The 26152-nt window shown below is 40.8% G+C and overlaps 1 protein-coding gene across 1 annotated transcript in view; it reads left to right on the top strand.

Moving 5' to 3' along the window:
- Window positions 1-26152, top strand: part of AOAH (acyloxyacyl hydrolase) — a 201322-nt gene that overhangs the window by 41070 nt on the left and 134100 nt on the right. Inside the window, exons 3-4 of the mRNA XM_045564068.1 lie at window positions 2562-2628; window positions 17715-17814. Of these exons, the coding sequence (XP_045420024.1) occupies window positions 2562-2628; window positions 17715-17814 (167 nt within the window). The remainder of the gene's footprint in view (window positions 1-2561; window positions 2629-17714; window positions 17815-26152) is intronic.

Below are 26152 nucleotides of genomic sequence, written 5' to 3'. Positions count from 1 at the left end.
GCAGTGGATGGGGAAGAGACAGGAGAGGAAAAGAGTCTGAATGGAAGAGAGCTGGTACTCTGGTCGTCTTTGTCCCTCTCCCTGGGAGGCAGCCTGCCCAGAATGTCCAAGCTCTGGGATCACACACACAGATCCTCCAGGACCCACCAGCTCCTGTGGCCATCACAGTCTGGGCAGGAGTTGGGAAATGTTTGTGTGGGAACCAGTGACATGAAAACTGAGGCACTGAAACTCCCTGGGGAGGACAAAGGAACATAGTGGGTGGAGAACCAGTATGGGGGCTACCGTCTCAGCTCAGGTCTGTGGTGACAGGGACCAACCCCAAGGGGGTTGGCAGCCCAGTGCTTTGTTTTCAAGAAGCTCCCAGTTCACTGGCAGCAGCAGCTTTGGGGCTCATGAGGGTAGAGAAGCTCCCCAGCAGCGCAGGAGCCTGCTGACTACCAGAGGTGTGAGGGAAGGATAAACAAAACCCCACCTACCCTTTCCACAGGACTCCAAGTTTTTCAGGGAGTTGATCTCTACCAAAATCTTGCTCCATCTTCTTCTGCTCCACAACTTTTTCCTGTGGAATCTCTTATAGGTTCTGGCACTTTTCCCCCAGAATTGCACCTGAGCTATGTTTTTTTTTTTTTTTTTTTTTTTTTACCTAAAACTTTTTCTTCTTTTTGCGACAATCTGGCAACCGATGTCTCTAAATCAGCCCTCTTGCCCCATCCTCTCTGGAACTGTTTTATCTTAATTTCATTTTTTAAGTTCTCATTTCTGCTTTATAGAAATACAGTTGATTTTGCATATTGATCTTGTATCCTGCAACCATGATGAACTCATTTATTGGTTCTTAGGGCTTTTTGATGGATTGCTTAGGATTTTCTACATATGAGATCATGTCATTTGCAAAATAGCTTACTTCTTTCTATCTAATCTGGATGCTTTTTACTCTTATTCCTGCCTACTTCTCCTGGCTAGCACTTCCAGTATTACGTTGAATAGAAGTGGCAAGAGCAGGTATTCTTGTCTTTTCCTGATCTTAGGAGGGAAGTATTTAATCTTTCACCATTTAATATCATGTTAGTCGTGTGGTTTTGTAGATAACCTTTATCAGGTTAAAGAAATTCCTTTTTATTCTCATTTTTTATTTTTGTTTTGTGGGGTTTTTAACAATAAAAGGGTGCTGTATTTTTGTCAGATATCTTCTACATGTATTGGATGATCATATAGTATCTGTTTTTATTCTATTGATGTGGTATACTTCATTGATTTTCAGATGTTAAACCAATCTTGCATTTCTAGGATAAATATTATTTGATCATGGTGTATAACTTTTTCTATATTGCTAGATTTTATTTGCTTGTATGTTGTTAAGAACTTTTGTGGCTATATTCGTAAGAGATTTTGGTCTGTAGTCTTCTTTATTGGGGGAGTTTACCAATGAAGCCATCCTGTCCTGGGCTTTTCTTTGTGAAAAGTTTTGGGTTACTAATTCAATGTTTTTACTTGTTATATATTTATTAAAATTGTCTATTCATTCTCCAGTCAGTTTTTGGCATTCTGTGTCTTTCTAGGAATTTTTCCATTTCATTTAATTATCTAATTTATTGTTATGTGGCTGTTCCTAGCATTCCCTTACAATTCTTTTATTACTGTGAGATAAATAGTAATGTGGAGGTATAGTTTTAATCACGCACTTCAAGAGCACAATGTGTTTTAAGGCTCATGCTTTATTATAAAACAAGTCATATGAACATATCTATTTTAATATAAAAGTAATATTTAATATTATTGAACATTAGTAAAATTGAAATGCCAGGGAGAGTTTGCTATATTTATCCCGTTGTTTCACCCCTCCACCCTCCAAGCCAGGCCTGGGGCTCCCATTTGAGATGCTCATGACAAGATAAATTCTCCTCAGACAGGGTTTTCCATCTCTTTCCAGGACAGCTTATCTGTCCCCAACTATACTTAGATCCGAAGTTAAATTACCAGGGTTCCACAGTAGACTCACAAACTAAAGAAACAGGATCATGTTTGAGCTAACATGTTTGATGGCGTAGATGGATCAACCCACAAAATGTTCTTATACTCTCCTAAGGGGTGAGGGGAGATTATTTCATCAGTGATTGTGTATGTGTGTTGTGTGTTATCTGTGTTCTTTGATGAAGATGGCAGTGCAGGGACACCTGTAACAGCTGGTCTTTTATCTCTGGGTCAACAACAACAAAAACTAAGTAGCCTAAGTGAAGTCTTCTCCCCAACTGAACACCAGAGAAGAGTATTTCTAACAGAGCTACATAAAAACCAAAAATATAACTGTGTTTTGATAATAAACTGGTTATCTTTAGCATGTACAGTCAAGTGGCATTCACGCAAACCTAAAATAGAAATAATATTTAATAGATGCGTTAAATGTAACATTTCCCCTCATATCCTTAAAGTAAAATACTTGAATTAATCACAAATTAATCATTCAGCTTCAGTTCCTAAAAAAGATAATCAGTGTTAACTCATGTGTTAAATTTGTCATAATAAAGATATATTCTATTTGCCCTCTTTATTTTTCTTAGAAAAACTGTTCTTGAAAACCACCTGCTATTTAGTGGTTTACTTGTTTGGACGTGACATCGTAAAGCTGTGAGTACGCCATGGCATATTATAGCTCCGACTCGGATGCTGGGGCAGGACGGAATGAGAAAACTGGGAGGCAGGAGCTTCATCGTCAGTTTGATGTACTTACTGGGGAAGGGCCTGAGCTATTGTTCCAGTTCTTGTTAATAGTGGAAAATTGAAACTGATTCAGATCCTTTGTCACTCTGGGCAGAGGCTCCCCTTGGGTTATGGTGTAGCAATCTGGCCCAATTTCTCTCCAAGAAGAGGGAATTTCACAAACAATTCCAACAACAAAATGACTATATCCTATTGCCTGAACACAGCTCCTTGCCATTATCGTCCTCTGTCTGCCTGCTTTGACCTTGTCTCTTTATGGAGCTCAGGGCACTGGACTGGATAAGCCATACTCCTCAGCTCATGGCACCTTCCCATCAGTGATCCATGCATGGCCATCTTACATTTATTATTTATTTACTTACTTAGTTACTTTGAATAATGTAACAAGCTCCCAAACCCACCACCCAAAACAAAATCTAGAACCTTGACAATAACTTCATCTAGCCCTAGGGTCGCTCCCTCTCAGGCTCATGCTTTTCCCCACCCAAGTGAGCATCGTCCTAAATTCCATCTTCATCCTTCTCTTGCTTTCTATAAAAAATGTATAGAAGTTTTTCTATAGTTTTATTATTTGTGATATGTGATATTATTTATTATATGTGAAATATATAAATAATCATTACATCATGCAGATGTTATTACATATAAATTTTGTATATTTGGGTTGTTTTCTGGCTTCCCCTCTTGAACATTGCTCCTATGAACATTCTTACGTGTTCTGCTTCAACATGCCATGAGCCTTAGAGCAGAGATGTTCAAAGAACAGCATCACTGTCCACAGCAGGGTAGCCTAGAGCCACAGAAGTTTAAAGACAGAAGGGACTTAAAATCATACAGGCCAGGGAGATCAGAGATCTGTCATCGTGTACAACTGCCTCTATTAATATTGACCTCACTCTATTATGGTAAATGATTTATCATGAGCCTCGGACTGTGAGTGTTTGGAAGGCAGGGACCCTGTTTCCTTGGCTAATGACACTATTATTGCCACCTCCTCCTGACTGGACTCCAGGCCTGGGGGCTTGCCCAGTGGCCTGCAATTCCATAATCTACATTCTAGCCAGACTAGTATCTTTGTAATGCAAACCTAATTATGGTACTCCCGTACATAAAATTCTTCAGTGTCTTCACACCCTTTGTAGGATTCCTAGTCCCATGCACAAGACTCGTCCTGAACTGGTCCCTGAGGGCTTTTCCAGACTCATCCCTTGCTACTCCACAGCACAACTGACTCCAAACCACTTGTAGTTCTCCGCACACACCAGGAGGTTTTTGCCTCAGGATATTTGCATGAGATGTTCACTCTGTTTGGCACATCCAAAACCCCTACCCCCAGACAAATGCTACTTCTTTGGACCTCAGCTCTAGGGTCACTTCCTCTGGAAGCTTTCCTGACCCTCCCCAGGCGAAGGCCCCACCCCCACCATTCACAGGAACACATGCAAACACATGCACAAACACAGACACACACACGCACATGATCATATGCACACACAGAGACACACACATTTAAGGTCATGCACACACACATTTTCGTAATACCCTATGCAAACCTCCGGCATCCCACTTACCACACCTGTTTGTATTTTAATTGTACATTTACTTTTTTCTTGCTAACTAGATGAAAAGCTTTTGAAGGCTGAGACTACATTTTATTCATCTTTGTATCACCAGGAATTTAGCAAAATACTGACTACATGTTTATGAAAGCAGGAAAGAAGGAAGAAAAGTTAAGAGGAAAGGGGGAAGAAAGGAGAGAGCTTTTTATCTCCAGGGCAGGTGCAATACTTGAGCATAGAAAGCTTTCAGTAGATGTTTGTTGAATTAATGAATTAGTTTTTTAAAAGAAAAAAAAGTAAAAAGTATGACTACAGATGAACTATGACTAGACTGCTCTGAAGAAAATTATTTAAAAGTATTAAAACAGCCTATTCAGTGAATCTATTTATATAGCTCATAGGAGCCAGGTACTACTGGGGGAGATGTCAGCTTGGCTGGAGAAGTCCTGCTGGGCCTAGAGCAGGGAGCCAGGTGAGCAAGCTAGAAACAGGCACAGAAGCCAAAAGGGGCAGCACACACAAATGTCCCGAATGGGGTGCCAGAGAGCAACTCCCAAGAGCAACACAATGGAGTGAAAGGGACGTGGCCCGGGTTAATCTGGAAGCCCCTTGCCCTTCTGTGGATGGCTATGGAGCGGAGAGTGTGAGAGCCAGTGACACACCAGGATCAGACACAGGGCAGACACAACTGTCCAACATGTGAACTGTACAAGGGACAAGTGGGCATGAGTGTGAAGAAAGAATGGGCCCAGCAAGTCACTGAAAGAAGGATCCACTCCTGAGTACATGGTGGGGACAGGAGGAGTAATATTTTTCTTCCTAAAATGACTAATTCTCACTAGCATGAGGTGGGCTACTTTGAAGAAGGACAGATGTTATAAAGGATGTCCCCTGCATGGTTCTGTCTGCTGTTCACTTTGTATGTTTATAATTTCCCAGTATCCATATTAGCTGTGAGCTGATAGAAATTTCTCCTCATATGGTGTGTTCTTCTTACAACTTATTTTAAGCAATCAGCTACAGCTCTAGGTTGATGTAGGCCCTGAAAATGACAACCTCATGATTTAGTTTTACTTGAATGTCAGTCTTCCAGTATTAAATGTATTTCCTAACCCAGAGGGCATCCTTCCTCATTATTTCACACCAGTCAGTTCTCAATAATTCATGGGCTAATTATGCAGCAATTATATTTCCTACCCACAGGCAGAGCCACTGGATGTTGTAAGGAGGTAGGATACCTGAGAACTCAGGGATTCCTCCAAGAACCTGGGTCATGCAGGGAGAGGCTGCTTCAGGGAGCAGCCCAATCCTATCCAGTGACCATGTGCTGGGTCACCCCGCCCCTGCCCACTGTCTGGTCCAGCCCTCCATTGTTCTCAGTGTTGCCTTAGCAAACCTGACTCTGGTCTCTGTCTCGTCTTGCTTCCTGTTATCTATTTATCTCCCTCTAAATCACAAATTCCGTATCCTAAGCCCAGGAGCTCTCAGAGATCAGGTGAGGACTAAACTACTAACATTTTTAGAAGAAAAATGCAAAACAGAATTGATAACAATTATGATACACCTTAAATGTAATTAATGGCTTGGGGGGGGGCATCAAAAATACAGAGCAATGTAATTGTGTTATTCACAATTACAAGATTTATAGAAATGACTAAATTCACTGTACACTTTAAAGAATGTGGTCCAGAAATGGATAAAACTATTAAGCTATATGAGGAAGACTTTTCAATTCTGTTGGTAGATCTCTGTGACTATAATTAATATAGAAAGCCTCCTTTGAAAGTAATGTCAAAGGTTTAAATTTCAGCACTTTTGAGTGAAAACGGCCCTGTCCCCCTGCCATAGGCTCTGCCATCTGGGGATCCTCCCTCTGTTCTTGAGATTTATGACGATAAGGATCATCACCATCATTGACTTGATTCTCCCATGATCCATCCTAATTCCAACTGTCAATTGGCTGGCTATGCTGAATGGCTGAAGCCCTCCCCTTTCTGCACGCCTCACTCCTGTACACCTCTGTGCCTGCAAAGGTAGTAAAAGGAAATCAATTAAAATGTGGTGGGTTCAACATCATGGAGCCTGGAAGGTGCCACTCTGTCCTAATAGCAAGTAAAAAGCTGAACAAACTGGAAAATCAACAAAAGTTCTTACATCCTTAAGAGAAGTAAGACCACTGGGAAAACCACTGCCTCCAAAATTGGGGAGAAACAGGTAGATACAGAGAATCACAACTTACCAGAGCCGAAATTGCCACAGAAACCTGTACCAGGGAGGGGAAACCTGAACTGAAGTTGACAAATTGCTGGAGGCTACATGTGGACAAGCTGAGAATCAAAAATTCCAGGGGACCCAGGCACAGGGGCGTGTGCCCACACATTTGTGTGTCTTACCTCCAGGAGTTTGACTAGAAATTATTGGAGGGAAAAAACTCCTCATGTTTGTGGGGGCTGGGGTGAGATATGGGGTGAGGAAGAAACAGGTAAAGAACCATTTGGAAATACACCAGAACATTCTGTTCTTAACAAGCTCGACCCTCAGAAGAAACTAATAACCAGGGCCTAACTGACCTGAGAGAAAAAAAATACCCAACTCCAGCCAGCTCTAGCCTTTCATGTGAGAGAAGGGAAATTCCTAATCTAGTCCGTTTTAGCCATCCTGTCCGAGCTAAGAGGGGAGAAAAACTGGAAAACACTTGTCAAGTTCATAGTCAGAGGCACAGGCTCCCTGAAAGACTGAGACCTAATCATAGAACTATAGAATGTGTCTCACACACGCACACACACACACACCCCTCATCATCCCATTAGTAACAGCCTATTTACAGAAGTTCCTTCTACCCAAATCATCATAACTGACTATCAAGAAAAAAATTACAAGGTATACTAAAAGGCAAAAAAAAAAAAAAAAAAAACCCAGTTTGAAGAGAAAGAGCAAGCATCAGAACTGGACATGGTAGATGTCGCAGGGTTTTTATAACAATCAGACAGGGAATGTAAAACAACTGTGACTAATATGCTAAGAGCTCTAATGGATAAAGTGGGCAGTATGCAATAACAGATGGGCAATGTAGGAGGTGGGAGTCCTAACAATGAGTTATAAAAGGAAATGCTAGAGAGCAAAAACACTAACATAAAGGAAGAATGCTTTTGATGAGCTTATTAGTAGACTGGAAATGTTGAGAAAAGAATCCCTGAGCTTGAGAATATATCAATAGAAAACTCCAAAACTGAAAAGCAAAGAGAACAAAGACTGAAAAAAAAAAAGAACAGCATATCCAAGGACTGTGAGACAACTGTGAAAGGTATAAGTTATGCATAATAGAAATACAAGAAGGAGAAGAAAAGGAGAAAAGGACATTAGAAATATCTGAAATGATGACTGAAAATTTCCCCTGAATTGATGTCAAACATTAAACCCAGGTATAGGAAGCTCAGAGAACACCAGAGGGGGAAAAACACCTTACCTATAAAGCAACAAAGATAAGAATTACATCTGACTTCTCCTTCCTGTGATCAAGAAAAAAATGGAGTAAAATATTTAAAGTGTTGAGAGAAAAAAACATCATCCTAGAATTCTGTACCCTGAAAAATAATCCTTCAAAAGTGAAGGAGAAATAAAGACTTTCTTAGACAAACAAAATTTGAGAGAATTTATTGTCAATAGACTTGCCTTGCAAGAAACATAGGAAGTAGTTCTTTACAGAGAAGGAAAATAATATAGTAAGAAACTTGAATCTACATAAAAAAGGAAGAACAACAAAGAAAGAATCATTGAAGGTAAAATAAAAATTTTATGGTTCCTATTCTTAATTTACCTAACAACAGTTTATTTAAAATAATAGTAGCAACATTGTATTTGGTTATGTAAGTGAAATGAATGATAGCAATGATACAAGGGACAGGAGGAAAAAATAAGAATTCTTTTATTATTATATGATGCTGTCACTACATGTGAAGTGGTATAGTGTTATTTGAAAATGGGCTTAGTTGTAAACGTTTATTACAAACTCTAGGGCAACCACTAGAAATGGAATAATGAGAAGTACAACTGATATGCTAAGAGAGGAGAGAAAATGGATTCATATAAGATGTTTAATCAAAACCACAAAAGGCAGAAAAAGAGTGAAAGATAAAAATAAAAACAAAAACCAAAGACAAAAAATAGAAAACAGTAACATATATGATAGGTATTAATCCAACTATATCAATAATCACTCTGAATGTCAATGGTTTAAATGCACCAATTAAAAGACAGAAATTGTCAGAGTGGATCAAAGAACAAGATTCGGCTATACATTGTCTATAAGGAACCCACTTTAAATATAAAGACACAGATAGATTAAAAGTAAATAGATGCAGAAAGATATACCATGGTAACATTTATCAAAGGAAAGCAAGAGTAGCTATATTAATTTCAGACAGAACAGACTTCAAAACAAAGAAAGTTATCGTGGATGAAGGGGGGTATTACTTAATAACAAAGGGGTCAGTTCTCTAAGAAGACAACAGTCCTTAACACGTATGCTCCTAAAAACAGAGCATCAGAATATGTGAGGCAACAAATGAAGGGACTACAAGAAGGAATAGATGAATCCCCTACTATAGTTGGAGACTTCAACACTTCTCTATCAGAATTGGGCAGAAAATCAATAAAGACATACAATAGTCCTCCTTTATCTGTGGGGAATATGTTCCAAGACCCCCAGTCGATGCCCGAAATAGGAGATAGTACCAAACCATATAAATAATGTGTTTCTTAAATACTTACATACCTCTGATAAAGTTTAATTTATTCTTCTACAGTATTTTGTTTTAAAAAGTTTAATTTATAAATTAGGCACAGCACTCTTGTGCTTTGGGGCCATTCCTAAGTAAAATAAGGGTTACTTGAACATAAGTACTATGATATCTCCACAGTTGATCTGAGAACCAGGACGGCTACTATGTGACTAACAAGCAGGTAGCATATACAGCACGGAGACACTGGACCAAGGGATGATTCTTATCTCTGGTGGGATAGAGTGGGACAGCACAAGATTTCATCATGCTACTAAGAATAGCAGACAATTTAAAACTTATGATTGTTTATTTCTGGAATTTTCCATTTAATATATTTGGACCATGGTTACTCACAAGTAATTGAAACCACAGAAAGCAAAACTGTGAATAAGGGGGGACTATTATAATTAAACTCAACAACATCATCAATCAACTGGATATAACTGACATCTAAACACTATTTCATTCAAAAACAGCAAAATATACATTTGTTTCAAGCTCACATGGAACATTCACTAAGACAGACTACATTCTGAGCCATGAAACACACCTTGAATAAATTCAAAAGAATATAAGTCATACAATGTCTGCTCTCAGACCACAATGGTATTAAACTAGATATCTATAAAATAAAGATAACTGAAAATCCCAAAATACCTGGAGATTAAATAACACACTTCTAAATAACAAATAAGCCAAAAAAGAAATCACAAGAGAAATATTTTAATCTCAAGTTAAAATATCTTAAACTAAATAAAACCGAAAATACAACTTATCAAAATGTATGGGATCAAGTGAAAGCAGTGCTTACAGGGGAATTTATAGCATTGAATGACTATGTTAGAAAAAAAAATCTGAAATCAATCATCTGAGCTTCTATCCTAGGAAACTAGAAACCAAAGAACAAAGTAAATCCAAAGTAAGCAGAGAAGAGAAACAATAAAAATTAGAGCAGAAAATAAGGAAATTGAAAGTAGGAAATCAATAAAGAAAACCAATACAATCAAAAGGTAATTCTTTGAATAGTTAATAAAATTGATAAGCTTCTAGCCAGGATAACTAAGAAAAAAAGAAAAGGAGCACAAATGACTGATATCAAAAATTAAAGAGAGAACATCATTACAGATCCCACAAACATTAAAGGGGTAATCAAGAAATACTAAGAATAATTTATGACCATAAATTTCATAACCTAGATGAAATGAGCCAATTCCTTGGAAGACACAAACTGCCAAAAATCACGTAAGGAAAAAATAGACAATCTGAATAGGCCCATATCTATTAAAAAATTGAATCAATATTTAATAATCTTCTAAAACAGAGAATACCATGCACAGATGAGTTCACTGGTAGATTCCATCAAATATTAATGGAAGAAATTATACCAATTCTCTATAATCTCTTTCAGAAGATAGAAGCTAAGGGAATAATTCCTAATTCTATGAGGCCACCATCATCCTAATACCAAAACCAGACAAAAACATTACAAGAAAAGAAAACTACAGATCAATATCTCTCATGAACACAGATGCAGAAATCCTCGACAAAATACTAGCAAATCAAATCCAACAATGTATAAAAATAATTATACACCACAACCAGTAGAACTTATTGTAGGTATGCAAGGCTGGTTTAACGTTCTAGAATCAGCCAGGTGTGGTAGCTCATGCCTGTAGTCCAAGCTACTAGGGAGGCTGGGTGGGAAGATCATTTGATGCCAGGAGTTTGAGACCAGCCTGGGTGATACAGTGAGACTTTGTCTCTAGAAAGAAAAAGGAATTAAAAATCAATTAATGTAATACATCATATCAACAGGCTCAAGAAGAAAAATCATATGCTCATACTAATAAATGCAGAAAAATCATTTGACAAAATCTAACACCCGTTCATGATTTAAAAACAAAAAAAAAAAAACCTCACTAAACTAGAATTAGAAGGGAATTTTCTCAACTTGATAAAGAACATCTACAAAAAACCTACAACTAACATCATACTTAATGCTGAAAACTAGATGCTTTCTCACTAATATTAGGAACAAGACAAATATGCCCTTTTTACCACTCCTTTTCAACATTGTACTAGAAGTCCTAGCTAATGTAATGAGACAAGAAGAGGAAGTAACATATATACTGATTGGGAAGGAAGAAACAAAACTGTCTTTGTTTACAAATGACATGAGTGTCTATGTGGAAAATTCAAAAGAATCAACAAAAAATTTCCTGGAACTAATAAGCAATTATAGCAAGGTTGCAAGATACAAGGTTAATATACAAAAGTGAATTTACTTTCCTATATACCATCAGTGAACAAATGGAATGTGAAATGGAAAACACAAGATCAGATGAGATCGGGTGCATTCAGGGTGGTATGGCCATGGACATTTAGATTGGCATGCCCAGAAATGAAATACTTATGTATATATCTAATAAAATATGTACAAGATCTATATGAGGAAAACTACAAAACTTTGTCAAAAGAAATCAAAGAACTAAACAAAGAGATAGTCTATGTTCATGAATACAAGTAATCAATACTGTCAAGATGTCAATTCTTCCCAACTTTATCTATAGATTCCAAAATCCCAGAAAGTCATTTCAGAGGCATCAACAAAGTATCTGGAGAGGCAAAATACCCAGAATAGCTAGTACAGTATTGAAGAAGAACAAAGTTGTAAGATTGACACTACCCAACTTCAAAATAACCTTAAAGCTACAGTAATGAAGACTGTGGTCTTGGTGAAAATAGACAAATATATCAATGGAATAGAATAGAGGGTGCAAAAACAGACCCACAAAAATATAGTCAAATGATCTTTAAAAAAGGAGCAAAGGCAATATCATGAAGAAAAGATAGCCTTTTCAACTGATGGTGCTGAGACAAACGGACATCTGCATGCAAAAAAGTGAATCTAGACACAGACCTTACACCCTTCACAAAAATGAGCTCAAAATGGATCACAGACCTAAATGTAATATGCAAAACTATAAAACTCCTAAAAGATAATGTATGAGAAAATCTAAATAAGATAACCTTGAGTTTAGTGATGACTTTTTAGTTAGGACAACAAAGGCATGGTCCATGAAAAAAAGGACTAATCAGCTGGACATCATTAAAATTAAAATTTTTGCTCTGCAAAAGACACTGTCAATAAAATGAAAATACAAATAGTTTGCAAATAATTGGAGAAATTATTTTCAAAAGACATATCTGATAAAGATTTGTTATCCAAAATATACCAAAAAAAAAAAAAAAGAACCTCTTAAAACTCAATAATAAGATAACAAACAACCCAGTTAAGAAATGGACCAAAGACCTTAACAGACATCTCACCAAAGAAGATACACAGATACATAGTGTTAGGGTTAGGGTTATCATAAGCCCTAGGGTTATCATAAGCCCATGGCAAATAAGCCATGAAAAGATGCTTAGGCCAGGCGTGGTGGCTCAAGCCTGTAATCCTAGCACTCTGGGAGGCCACGGCAGGAAGATGGCTTGAGCTCAGGAGTTCGACACGAGCCTGGGCAAGAGCAAGACCCCATCTCTACTAAAAATACAAAGAAATTAGCCAAACAACTAAAATTAGAAAAAATTAGCCGGGCATGGTGGTGCATGCCTATAGTCCCAGCTACCTGGGAGGCTGAGGCAGGAGGATTGCTTGAGCCCAGGAGTGTGAAGTTGCTGTGAGCTAGGCTGACGCCACGGCACTCTAGCCCCGGCAACAGAGTGAGAATCTGTCTCAAAAAAACAAAAAAATTAAAAAAAAAAAAAGAAAAGATGCTTAACATTATATGCTATTAGAGGGTTACAACTTAAAACAGCAAGGAGATACCATAGAAAGGCTTAAATCCAAAACCCTGAAAAAATTGATAGGTTTTTACAAAACAAAATATAGTCTTGCCATACAAGCCAGCAATCATGCTCCTGGGTATTTACCCAATTAACTTGAAATTTTATGTCTACACAGAAACCTTCACATGAATATTTATAGTAGCTTTATTCATAGTTATCAAAGACTATAAGTAACCATAATGTCCAATAGTATAAGCAATCTATGGTACAACTATGCAATGACATGTCATTCAGCAATAAAAGGAAATGAACTCTCAAGTCACAAAAACTTGATTGCATAATACTAAGTGAAAGAAGCCAATATGAAAAGGCTACATGCTGAATTAGTCCAACTGTATGACATTCTGGAAGAGGCAAAACTATGGAGACAGTAAAAAGTTCAGTGATTGCCAGGGTTAGGATGGAGAGAGAGATCAATAGGTGTAGCACAAAGAATTTTTAGGGCAGTGACAATCTAATCTTTATGATACTATAATGGTAAATACATGTCCTTACACTTTTGTCCAAACCCGTAGAATATACAACACCAAGAGTGAATCTTAATGTCAACTATGCACTTTGGGTGATAATGAAATGTCATTGTAGGTTTGCCAATTTTACCAAATGTACTGGTGAGGGGTGTAGATAATAGGGGAGCCTATGCATGTGTGGGGGCAGGAGGTATATGGGATATCTCTGTAGCTTCCTCTCAATTTTGCTGTGAACCTAAAACTACTCAGCAGAAAAAAATCTTTTTTTAATTTCACAATATTATGGGGGTTCAAACATTTTGGTTACATATAATGCCTTTTTTTCACCCAAGCCAGGGCTACAAGTGTGCTCTTCCCCATACAGTGCACTCTGCATCCATTAGTTATAAGTTTACCCACCCTTAGCATCCACCTCCCACCTGACTGGCCCTCAGTGAATATTACTTCCATATGAGCACTTAGTGTTAATCAATTAGTACCAATTTGATGGCCAGTACATGTGGTGCTTGTTTTTCCATTTTTGTGATACCTTTAAGATACCTTGCATTCTTGTGATACATGCAAGAATGTATCACAAGAATGAGCTCAAGCTCTATCCAGGATAATATAAGAGGTGCCAGTTCACCATTGTTTTTTGTAGTTGAGTGGTATTCCATGGTATACATATACCACATTTTATTAATCCACTCAGGTATTGATGGGCACTTCGGTTGTTTCCACATCTTTGCAATTGTGAATTGTGCTGCCATAAACATTCGAGTGCAGATGTCTTTATTATAGAATGGGCAAAAGACACGAAGAGAAACTTTTCAAAAGAAGGAAGAATAATGGCCAGAAACATATAAAAAAGTTCTCAACATCTCTAACCATTAGGGAAATGCAAGTCAAAACTACAATGAGATATCACCTAACTCCAATGAGATTGGCCTTTATCAAAAAGTCCCCAAACAACAAAGGCTGGTGTGGATGTGGAGAGATTGGAACATTCTTACACTGCTGGTGGGACTTCAAATTAGTACAACCCCTGTGGAAAGTAATTTGAAGATACCTCAAAGAGCTAAAAATAGAAATACCATTTGATCCAGCAATCCCACTACTAGGCATCTACCCAAAGGAAAAAGTGTTTTTAAAAATATGATCATTTTGGCCTTACTTGCTGCTCTGGGAAAAAGAAAACAGTGTTAGGTGGGAATGGTTCTTTTGGGTTTGGAGATTTCCTAAAGATTTCACTAATTGTACATAGTCCAGGCCTCCTGTCCCAAGATTGGTCAAGAGTACATGCACTACATTGCCACTTCTTATGCATCTTGCACATTCTCATGGTCTTAAACCCGTGTGGATTTCCATGATCCAGGATTTTCTCTTTTTATCCAAAGGAGTACTTCTCACTTTAAGTCTTTTGATGAGGAATCTCTATTTTAGAGGACCCTGGAGGGTCCTCTCTTGCCCAGTTCCCCTCTTGTATTCCCAGCTCAGAGCTCCAGCCTCCCTCTCTGACTGGGTGACGCACATCTCCTGCCACGTTCAAGTTCACTTACTTGAAATTGTGCTCTATTTAAGAGAAAGAGAGAAGAGGTCTTGGATCCTACACATCAAGTAGGCTCTGGTGGTTCTGGATCGCCACAGATGGGATATTGGCCTTAGGTTAAAAACAAAGCTTAAGAAGAGGCCTATTTATCACTCTTCAGAGTCCACTAAATACCAGACCCCCATAAAGATAGCAGCCATTAGTTAAATAAATGAACCATTAAGTTGAGAACAGGTGTGTGAAAACAGCCACCGTCTCCTGATTTACTGACCCTTGGTAGACATTAGTTGGTAATGGACTCCATCTGTAACAAGCAGCTTGCCCTGCTATTTAGGAAAGGTGGCTCCTTTTACACTTTAAGTTGCATTCCCACCCCCTGACCTCCCGTGAAGAAACCCTGGAGCTAAGCGAGTGACTCTCATGAAGAACTCCACACTTCCCTCCTTCCCTCTTAACTCAGGTGCACACAGAAGGCGGATAGACCATCTTACCAGCCACATTGTGAGTCTCATTCAGCTGCAATGAAGTTTGGGAGCCCTTGGTCCCAGCTTATGTTTTCACATATTGGTGACCCTCAAAATATCTGGAGATTTCTGAGGCAGCCCCCCTGCCCTGATGGGCTTTGATAAGATACATTTTCATTAACACAGGGGGGTTCTTCCTATGGGAAGGGGCATGGTAGAAATAAACTCTCCAGGCCCCTCCGAGCATTTGGAGGGGCCAAAGATGAGATTTTAAAAGCTATTTTGATGTTCAGCAACCAATAAAACTGCTGCTTACTCATGAAGTAAAAACTAGTATGTTTTTGGTTTGGTTTTGTTTGCTTTTTGTTTTTGTTTTACCACTCTAACTCTCATTTGTTATTCTGCATGTCCAGGTATATAATTCTTTTAGAGGAGTGGACAACCTAATTATGTCTGTGAAATGGGTGTCAGAGAAATAAAACAGAGACAGGAGTGGGCTGGGGGAGCAGATTCAATGACTTGCACTCAGGCCTGAGCTCAGGGGGCCACATGTTCCAATGCTAACCAGTGGTTCTCAAGGGTTGGCCCCCACGTGGGCTGTGACAGCCTTCAGTCGAAAGAAAAAGAGACAACTTGACCTTGCTCATGGAGAAGGAAAAAGAGGAGGAGGAGGGTCAGGGAGAGAAGAAAAGTGGTAGTAATTATAGCACTTATAGAGGCAATCATTGTAACAGGTGAGGAGAGGTTGGAGGGAGTTATTATACAGAAACTAGAGCATTATATGGAACTGAAGGACAGGAAAATATCCAGGCCTCCGAAAGAGGCTGAAAACAGAACGAGGAAACCAAAGGAACCCAGGGATGTGCTCTCCCTGGGGCTTCCCTGCTGCATACCCTCTAGGTTCTGTCCTCAGAACCCTGACCTGCAGACCAGCTGTCCGGATACCCAGTCCACGTGGCAGGAAATGACTACAGTATGGGCCCAGCTCACCACGGTTCCTCTTACGCTGAGATTAGCCCAGACTGAACTCAAACTTTATAACACTAATTCCAGATTTTCATAAGTGAAAATCTGATTGGTCCTGCTTGAAACAGTGGTCTAGTGAAGTTTAATGAACTGTCCAGGAGTTAGGAAATGCAAACACATTACCAGGGGTCTGCCACTCTGGACAAAGGGGGATAGGTAAGTGATCATGAGAGCTGGGAACAAATCCCCCCAAAAGTATTTTCTAGAATCCATCACTGTCCCTCCATGTAATGCAAAGATTAGTCTCTGGGTATTACCAACCTGTGTTGTTGGATTTTTTTGTTTCTGTTGTTTTGGTTTAGTATGGGTTTAAATCAATAATTTGCCTGGAAAATGTACTAAAATTTCATACTTTTTCCTTCATTCAAAGTAGCACATTAATCTCATTTTTCTTGGTAAGAATAGTTTTAGGGTTGGCAAAGAGAAAGTGAATATGGAAGGTTTGGTTTTTAGCCCCTTCAAATCTAGACATAAACCAAAATGTTTGAAGAGCACTACCCTTACACCATCCCCAGGGAAAGAAACAAGTCAGTCAACTATATTGTGTTTTCTTCTGCAAGGATAAGAAATAAGTTTACTTTAAAGGGGAAGAGATGATTTGGATTATGCCTAAGAAAATAATTTTAGATGTTTAAGGCTATATCATAAATGATTGTTCACTATAAGCCTCAGCAAACTTCAAAATATTGTTCTTGGCCAGGTGTGGTGGTTCACACACACACTTTGGGAGGAACACTTGAGACCGAGAGTTTGATACCAGCCTGGGCAACATAGCAAGACCCTGTCTCTACCAAAAAAAAAAAAAAAAATTAGCCATGCACAGTGACGTGTACCTGTAGTCCCAGCTACTCGGGAGGCTGAGACAGGAGAATTACTTGAGCCCAGGAGTTCGAAGCTACAGTGAGCTATAATCATGCCACTGCTGCTCCAGCCTTACAGACAGCAAGACCCTGTCTCTAAAAGAAATAAATGTATTGTTCCCATTTAATTACACCTCTGCCCATTTTTCCTTTCCCAGTTTTATTTGTGCCTTCTGGAAAGAATCACAGTGCTCATATGTGAGGCTGCCCACAGTTCAGCGCCGTGCGTGCTCCCTGCCCACCCCCAGGACCTTACTCTAAATGTAGGAGACAGCAACGTGACAGGAAATCGTTATGATCCAGCAGCCATACGGGCCTGGGCGCAGAGGCCATGCTGCAATGAGGAGTGGAGGCTATTAGACTCCATTCTGGGGTTTTACCTTTCTTTGAAAGAGCTTCCACTTCCTAATGCCTGAGAGATGTGAACAGTCTTTGTTTTGTCCCATGTCCCTCCAGGCTTAGCGCAGATATGAATGTTGACGTGGTGTGTCACACTCTGGAGTTTTGTAAGCAGGACACCGGCCAACCTTTGTGTCATCTCTACCCCCTTCCCAAGGTGAGTGGGTTTTCTCTCTCAACGGCAGTTTCTGGTGACGTGCAAGCCCTTTGGAAATGTTAGGAAAGGTGGCTCTGCTTCACTTGCTCAGTGGCTTGGGGACAGGCAAGTGAGCGGCAAGACGACATTTTCAATTACGCCGCATGAAATAACATCCTGAATTTCAGCCTAGATCCCTCCCCCAGGCCACCAAAGAATGTCCTTGCTGTTCATCTGTCGTGGACTGCAATTTTAAGCTGGGCTGGCAGTGGTTAGGACATCTGATTGGCCGAACAGCACAGAGGTTTAAGTCCCTCTCTATGACCTAAAAATCAAGAAAGAGCAAACCTGGGCAGCTGGTCACTCCCTCCTCTGAGCTTTGTTGTTCTTATCCATACAGTGGGTTATAGTGAAATATCTCCCTCATCGGTTTATTGTGAGAAGTAGGTGAGCTAACACATATAAAATGCTCAGTACAATACCTACTACCTAAAAAAGTGTTAAGCAAAATGATAGCTTATGTAATTATTATTGATATCATTATTATTCAGAGATAGTTGTTCAGAATACCCTGTGTGCATTATATCATTCCGGGCAACTTTTAATTGGATTGCAGTCAGAGACAAGCTGCAAATGTTGACACAATTCCCTCCCCGTACTGGGTGAGAGTATGCTATTAAATCCAGTTAGGCCTCACAATATTGATTTTTGGAAGCTTCCTGTAAAAAAAAAAAAAAAATTCTATGCCTCGTTTTTCAGAATTGTAGTTTCTCTGTGTATCACACAACCAGGTTTCTATTTTAATTGTAATTTCTTTTTTATTCATGTTAAAATGGCAATTTTAGTACTTTGTGGCCTAACTAATAATCATGATTTTGGTGACTGATAATATTAAATATCATAAGCCTGTCTCCTTGAGCAGAAGAAAGGGATGCAAATGCTTGGAGTATGAATGTATTTCGTGCTTCCTTGATCACTAAGTACCAATTAAATTTCCCCTAAATCTACCTGAGGCGCTGTGGGCTCCACTGGTTTCTGGAAGAGTTAATTTTTTTATATATATTATTTATTTCAGCTTATCATGGGGGTAAAAAAGTTCAGGTTATATATATTGCCCATGCCCTGCCCATCCCCCCAAGTCAGAACTTCAAGTGTGTCCATTCCGCAGACAGTGCGCATCGCAGTTAATTTTTAATTTAAAAAAAAAAAAAACAAACTTTTCATGTGTTCAAGTAGCGTGTGAATATTGTACCATAATATTCACCGATACCGTGGCCTTGGTGATATGGTGGTTAGCATAGCTGCCTCCCATAATATTCACTGACGTTGCAAGGAGGAACCCTGTCTCTGTGTAGGAAGACGAGTGACAGGGGCTTTTGTGATTTCCTTCCCTAACATCATGTCATCTATACCCTGCGCCCACGGCTGTACATAGTCAGAAAAAGTTCAACTTTATCCCATTTGGTTTCCTGAAATTTCATTTCCTCGTCGTCCCACCCCAACCCCCTTTTCAATTCCAACTCCGTAACCCTGCAACCGTCCTCTGGAGGGAACTGGAGGATTTCATGTCAGCGCTGCCGCAGGCCTGCACCGCTCCCTGGGGAGCCCCCTCCACGTTCCCCGGGGGGCTGTTCCGGACCTTCACCCTCCAGCTCAAACCCCCCTCGCCAGCCCCCGTCTCTGCAGATGACCCGGAAAAGAGGGACAGTCAGTGTAAACGCGGACAGCTTCGCCCGCGTCTGCCTCTGAGGTTCTCCTCGGTAGCAGCTGGCACTTACTGAGCATGCCGTGTGCCAGGCCCGGGGTGAAGAGGCTTAGGCTTCATCTCATTCAGACCCCGAACGACCCTGGGATGCGGGCACCATTGCAGCCCCTTTTTCACAGTGGAGGAAACGAAATCCCAACCCTGTTCTGATCGGAGAGCTTGGGTGGGCTCATAACCATCGTTATCAGTGTTTCTGCAACTCCCCTGGGGTGTCCCCCCAACAGTCAGCTGCAATCCCACCACCAGAAACAACCGGTGTTAGAATGTTGCTTGCTTTCCTTTTAATTTTTAAAATAAATTATATGGTATTAATAATTCCTTTGAAAGTTATGATAATGTTTATACAATTTCATACCCTACTTTTCCCCCTGAACATTACATGTTGAGCGTATATTTTAAAAAAATGATACACAGCAGACCTTTTTCATTTCCAGGGTGTACAAATCACTCCTGCGTAGCTAGGAGTGTATGAATTAGTAGCTAGAATGACCTGCCAACCAAAGGCAGTGGAAGCACAGATGTACATGTAGACAATTTCCAGCCCACCAGAACTTCCTCGTGTCTCTCCTGGTCAGTAGTCACCGAAGTAGCCACTATTCTGAAATCCATCAGCATAGATTAGTTCATTTATATAAAATTCTATCCTTGAACTTCACGTAAATGGACTCACACAGTATGTGCTCCTTTGTGCCTGGCTTCTTTTGTCTGTGAGATCCATCCAGGTTTGGGGTGTACAGTAGGTGCCTCATACATGCCAAAGAAATATTTGTTGCCTGAATGAACGGATGAAGTGCCACTAGCTTCTCATTTGCAGCACTGATGGCAGTTCTGGTTTCCCTCACGTCATGGCCTGACTCGTTTTCCCAGTGCACACCTCAGGTCCTGTTATTTCCTCCAGCTTAGGATCTCCATATTGCCCACACAATTAGGTACAAATTTTCACTTAGCATTTCAGGACTCTCCAAAAGCCCTTCCAGACTTGCCGTCCACTCTTAGTCTTGTGAATCCTGTGCTGTGGCCCAGCAGTGGGTGACGGGCTCTCCCCCAAGCCCATTCCCACCTTCTTACCCTGCACCTTTGGTCTCAATCCCTCCTTCCACCCAGACAGCCTCACCAACGCCATGCCCACCCTTCAAGTTTGTCTCCATGGCCACCTTCTCCGTAAAATAATCCCTAACTCTCCCAGCAAAATATGAACTCTCCTCTCAATAATCATTGTAAAATAAGCACTTACAATACACTAACACTGTCCCAAATGCTTCATATCTATCAATTCATTTAATCTTACAGGGTAGGTACTGTTGTCCACATTGCATAGATGAGGAAAGCGAGGGACAGAGATGCCGAGATATTACAGCTGCGTAGATTTCTTGACTAGGATGTAAGCACATGGGGAGGCAGCTGCATCTAGCCTGTCTTCGCCCCTCCATCCCGCCAGGTGCGTGCTTACTTGGTATGTGGATAATAACAGAAATAGCAGGAGCATACAGTTATTAACGGCCTGCCAGCATCTGCACTTTACATGCGTGATCTCATTTAACAATGCTCTTAGGTGTGTATTTACTTCACAAATGAGGACATTGAGAGTTAAAGAAGTTCAAGGGTTTTCCCAGGTTACACAGCCAGGGAGGACTCACGGGAGGATCTGGGTCCGTTTGTCTTCAAAGCCCAGGTTCTTATCCGCTGTGCTCTGCCTCACTGATACTCCTGGGGATTATTACTCTGGATTGAACTGCTGTTCCTGGGCCAGCTAAGTCCTCACAAGCAGGACTCTGCACCCTCCATGTCTTGCTGTTTATGCATTTCAGATTCTGGTGAAACATAAATGGTGTGCTACAAGCCATCTCCCCCGTGACATACATGCTCCAGGGATGGAGGGGATGGAGGGGATGGAGGTGATGGAGGGGTCTTCTGTGCCAGGAAGCTCATGGGGCAGAGAGAAGCATGGTAGAGCAACAGGGGTCTGGCTCCAGTGGGGCCAAAAGAAAAATGTGGAACCACATTTGGGGAACACAGTGAACCACTTATGGATCATCTATAGCTCACCTGAAATTCCAGGCCCACTTCCTGCTGATCCTGTGGCCACGTCTCCCTACCACTATCTACCATGTGCTCAAAAGGGAAAACTTCATCAATAATTAATCAAAGCAAGAAAGATGTGCAATGTTCAACTGGTACAAGGAGAAGAGGGAGGAGGAGAGAAAAGGAAGTCAAAGGAGGAAGGGGAGGGAAGGGGAGGGGGAAGGGGAAAAGCTGCAGGCCTCATTGCAAAGACTCCCCAGATAGTTTTGTGTTACCTACCTTATGGGGACTATTTTTACCACTGTTCTTCTCATTTGCACACAAAACAGGGCATTGACTGCTGCTGGTTGGCCTGCGCAGGTGCACACACACACATGCAAACACACATACATGCATGCGCATGTGTGCAAAAGCATGATTCTGACACCACAGCTCACAAAATGAAAATTGAATGCACCTCCTACATGTATGCCCTGTGGCTCTCTAAACCTCTCTTTTTTGGATCAGTGTTACAACGTACAAGCCCCTGCTTGAGTCAGGAGCTCCTGGAGCCTCCTCAGCTTTGTGCTGCTCCCCCCTGGGTCCCCTAACCCTGAGATCCCAGGCAGGCCTCATAGCTTTAAAGAGAGATCCCCTTCCTAACCACGGCAATGCTGGAGGCACATGCTGCTCTTGCCAGCATCCCGAAGGCACGCCTCAGACTTACCTGAGCCACTTTGAAGCCACTCACTGAAACAGAATTACATGCAGAATGAAAGCCCTGTGTGGGGGCAGGTTCTTCGTATTTCACTGGGGCTTCCAGCCACTTGAACTGCTATGAGGGAGACATACAGCCTTAGAAAAGTACCCCAGACTTTGAAATGGCTTTTCCCACGGTCAACTTGGTTTCTGCAGGAAACAGATGCTGAGTGTGTGGGGGTGTGTATGCACAGAGAATCCAAACCCCCAGGAAGCTGACATATATGGGTTTGGGAAGAAGTAAGTTTGCACTCTTTTTTATGAGAAAAAGGCACACAACAGATTCTTGTTTCACTGAGAAATTAACAAACTGACCTCAGGAATTTACTTTTACTTTTTAAACATTGGGTGTCAAATAAAATATCTGGCATCTCTTTTAATAGACGGTCTCAGGTGGTAAGGTTAGAAAAGAATCACAGTGAGGAAACTGGACATTTTCTAAGCTTCCTTAATCGCTACATTTCGTTCTGTCCAATCAACAATGAGCTCACAATGTGCTTTCAGGTGTGGTGTCACCTAGTCTTCCCCAAACTCTGGTATTCTTCATAAAGTTTTTCTGGTAATAATTTCAGATTTACAAAAAGTTGCAAGGATGCTACAGACAGTACACCCCTCACCCAAGTTCAGTTTCCCCTAAGGTTAACATCTTAACATTACTTAGTCAAAACTAAAGAAACCAATATTACTACTGTGTATCCATTACAAGTAACTAAATTCCAGGCTTGATTTGGATGTCACCAGTTTCTCCACTATTGTCCTTTTTCTTTTCCAGGATCTAATCCAGGACACACGTTGCATTTAGTTGTGACATCTCCTTAGTGTCCCCTGGTCTGTGACAGATTCTCAGTCTTTCCTTCTTTTTCATTAATAGTTTTCAGGAGTACTGGTTAAGTACATTTGTAAAAAGTTCCTCAAATTGGGATTTTTTTGTTTTTATCTTAATTTGAGCCTCTTTCAAGCTCAAATTTTTCGAGTTTTCCAGTTTTGCTGCCATTGGAAGCTCTTTTGGGTTGGTTCCTGTGTCTCTTTGACATACCTCCACCTTTTTTGGGGGGGAGGGTATTATGTATTTTCTGGTACTACCAGGTGATTCAGGTCTTATCTTGTATTTTTTTCTGACCCAGTCAGAATCAGACATTTCCCTAAAGACATCGGGTTCCTTTTACTGTCTTTAGGGACAGTATTTAGCAACCAAGATCTGGGTGCTAGGTGTGCCCATTGCTACTGGGATGTCATTGCTTCTGTGCCTTCTCAGTGGAGAGCTAAGTAAAATGTGTATGTAGACAACCCATGTATATACACATATCTACAGTTGTTTCTGTGTGTGTGTGTATGTGTGGACATGAGTTCATACTGGTGTCTCCAATTTTAATCCTTTATCACAGGGCCAAACCCTATTTCGTAGGTGTAATTATCAAACATATCTTGCAGTGGAGGCTTAAGATCTTGACCCAAACCTCATAACCAATGAGTAGAACCTGAATTCAACCCAGGGCCTTGGATTTCCACCTGAGCACTACCCGTGTTTAGCACAGATTATGGAGCCCATTCAGAGCAGCCATCCTCAGAGCCAGAGGGAAGTAAAAGCACTTTGCTTTTAGTTTTAATGAAATAATCCTGAAGAGCTTAAGGAGTCTGCACAAGTATCCCAACTTTCTCAACACCAATTAAACTCTGCAGCCATTTGCTCACTTAGCCATAGCTCAGTGAACATTTCTGGAGCACCGTGAGACAACCCCACAGCCAGGCACCTGACGTAAGTTCTGTTTTTCAACCATCACAAGTCTGCAGGACAGATAGGACACCCCTATTTCATAAATAGGTCTGCCGAGACCTAGAGAACTGAGAGACTTCCCTCAAGTCCCACGGCTTCCGTAGAATAATTGTTTTTCTGTTCTCAGCCAGCCAATATTTGTGTAGAATGAATTATGTAGAAGAATATCCCAGAAAGTGTGGCAGGCAATAGCAATGCAAACAGTGATTCTGGCAGGGGAGGCAGGCTTGCAAACAGACGATGATGAAGACACAGGTGCTCTCACGCAGGGTGCAAGGAGGGTTCCCCCAGAGCAGGGCTGAGCTTTACCTGGGGAAATAGGAGCAGAGGTGACTACTGCAAGGTAGAGTAGGAGTTGGCCCAGCTCGCCACGCCCTGCCTACGTCAGCGCCTTGTGCTTGGGCCCTTTGCCTAGAACTCCCAGTTCTGCACGGCCAGCACCTTCTCCTGCTGCAGGTCTCCATGTAAATGCCTCCTCCACACACAGGCCCTCCCTGACCAACCTGTCTGCAGCAGGTCTCCCTTTCTGCTCTCTCACAGCACTTCGTTTAGTTCTTTCATAGCCTTTGGGTACGGGGACCATGTCTTCCTTGCTCGCCAGCATATTCTTGGGACTGGCACAGCACCTGGCACATCACAGGTGCTCCGTGAGATTTGTCACATGAAAAATGAGATGGGAAAGCCCGTCCTGAACAGGTGTTTGCCCTACGTCTTCCCTTGTGAGGATTTATCTGGCTTTGATGGAATATACCGGAGCTCGAAATGTTTAGCTTATTTTAGAATGTGAAACTGTTTTCAGAGATAAACATGCCCTTGAAGGGTCAGAACTGTTGTGCCGGAGCTGGCCTGAGCCTGAGAGCTGCCGTTGACAGGCCTGAAGGCACCGTCTCTCCTCCTGCTTGTCCCTCCCGCACGTCCAGGGACACGTACCCTGCCTGCCTGCTAACATTATCTTTCTCCCCAGCCATTCCTTGATTTCCCCTTTTCTGCTTGATTCATTAACTTAACCTCAGTTACTGGCTTTCTAGTCTCTTATCCCCCAGGAATAAGGCCTTTTAGGTGGGCAGAGGGAACTGGAGGTTTAAAACAAATCTACTTGGAGTTCGTTCCTTTCCTAGGGATTTTCCCAAAACAGCATGCTGACTCACTGGGCAAAGTTGCTCTAAAGTCATCTATGCCCAAGGAAGAAAATGAGAAATGCCTATTAGCCTGCTCAAGTATCTCCCATTCTAAAAAATAAATACCAAAATCAACCTTCCCAAGCCCCCCCTTCCCCATTCCCCTCCAGGTTTCCAAGGAAGTCAAATTTCTCTCCTGCCTCTAACGGGCGGGCAGTTCAACATGATGTCTAAGAGCACAGACCCTGGGGCCAGACTGCCTGGGCTCAAAGCTCCAAGCTGTACTAAGCTCCTGTGATAGGACAGGTACATATTAGAGGCTGAAAAATAAAAGGCAATGACAACTGCTATAAAATTGGACCAAGAGCTTGGCATACATAATACATCATCTAAAATCCTTCCATGCAATTACAAGCTTATTCTATTACCTTAACTTTACAGATGAAAAATCGAAATTCAAGCAGATTGATAGTTGTGAAGTTGTTTAATGACAATGTTTTTAAAATTCTCCTTTAAATATCTGAGGAAATTATAAACAATGAGAAAAACGACAGGGGAATATAGCCTCCTAGACACAGAAAGCCAGCTTAAAATGGAACAAAATACTGTCTAGAAATAAGCCTAAATCCATTTTAAATTCTTGTTTTTGATTAAAATAGCATTTCAAATCAGTGCTAAAACAACAGATTACTCAATAAATGCATGGGACTAAAGACTAGACATTTGGGAAAAATTTAAGCTAGATGCTTATCTATTCCTTATAGCAAAATAAATCCCAAATGAATTAAGAGTTGGATCCAAATGAATCAACGGTTGAATCATTAAAAAATGGAACGGTTACAGAAAAAAATCCTGAGCAATTTTATTTATAATTTGTGACCTAAAAGTCACAAAAGGAAATATTAATACATCTGACTAGTAAAAACCTGCATCATACGCAAA

This window comes from Lemur catta, chromosome 11, assembly GCF_020740605.2.
Source record: "Lemur catta isolate mLemCat1 chromosome 11, mLemCat1.pri, whole genome shotgun sequence".
Taxonomy (NCBI): Eukaryota; Metazoa; Chordata; class Mammalia; order Primates; family Lemuridae; genus Lemur; species Lemur catta.
Note: the sequence above shows the minus strand (reverse complement) of the source record. Positions and strands in the feature narration are given on the sequence as shown.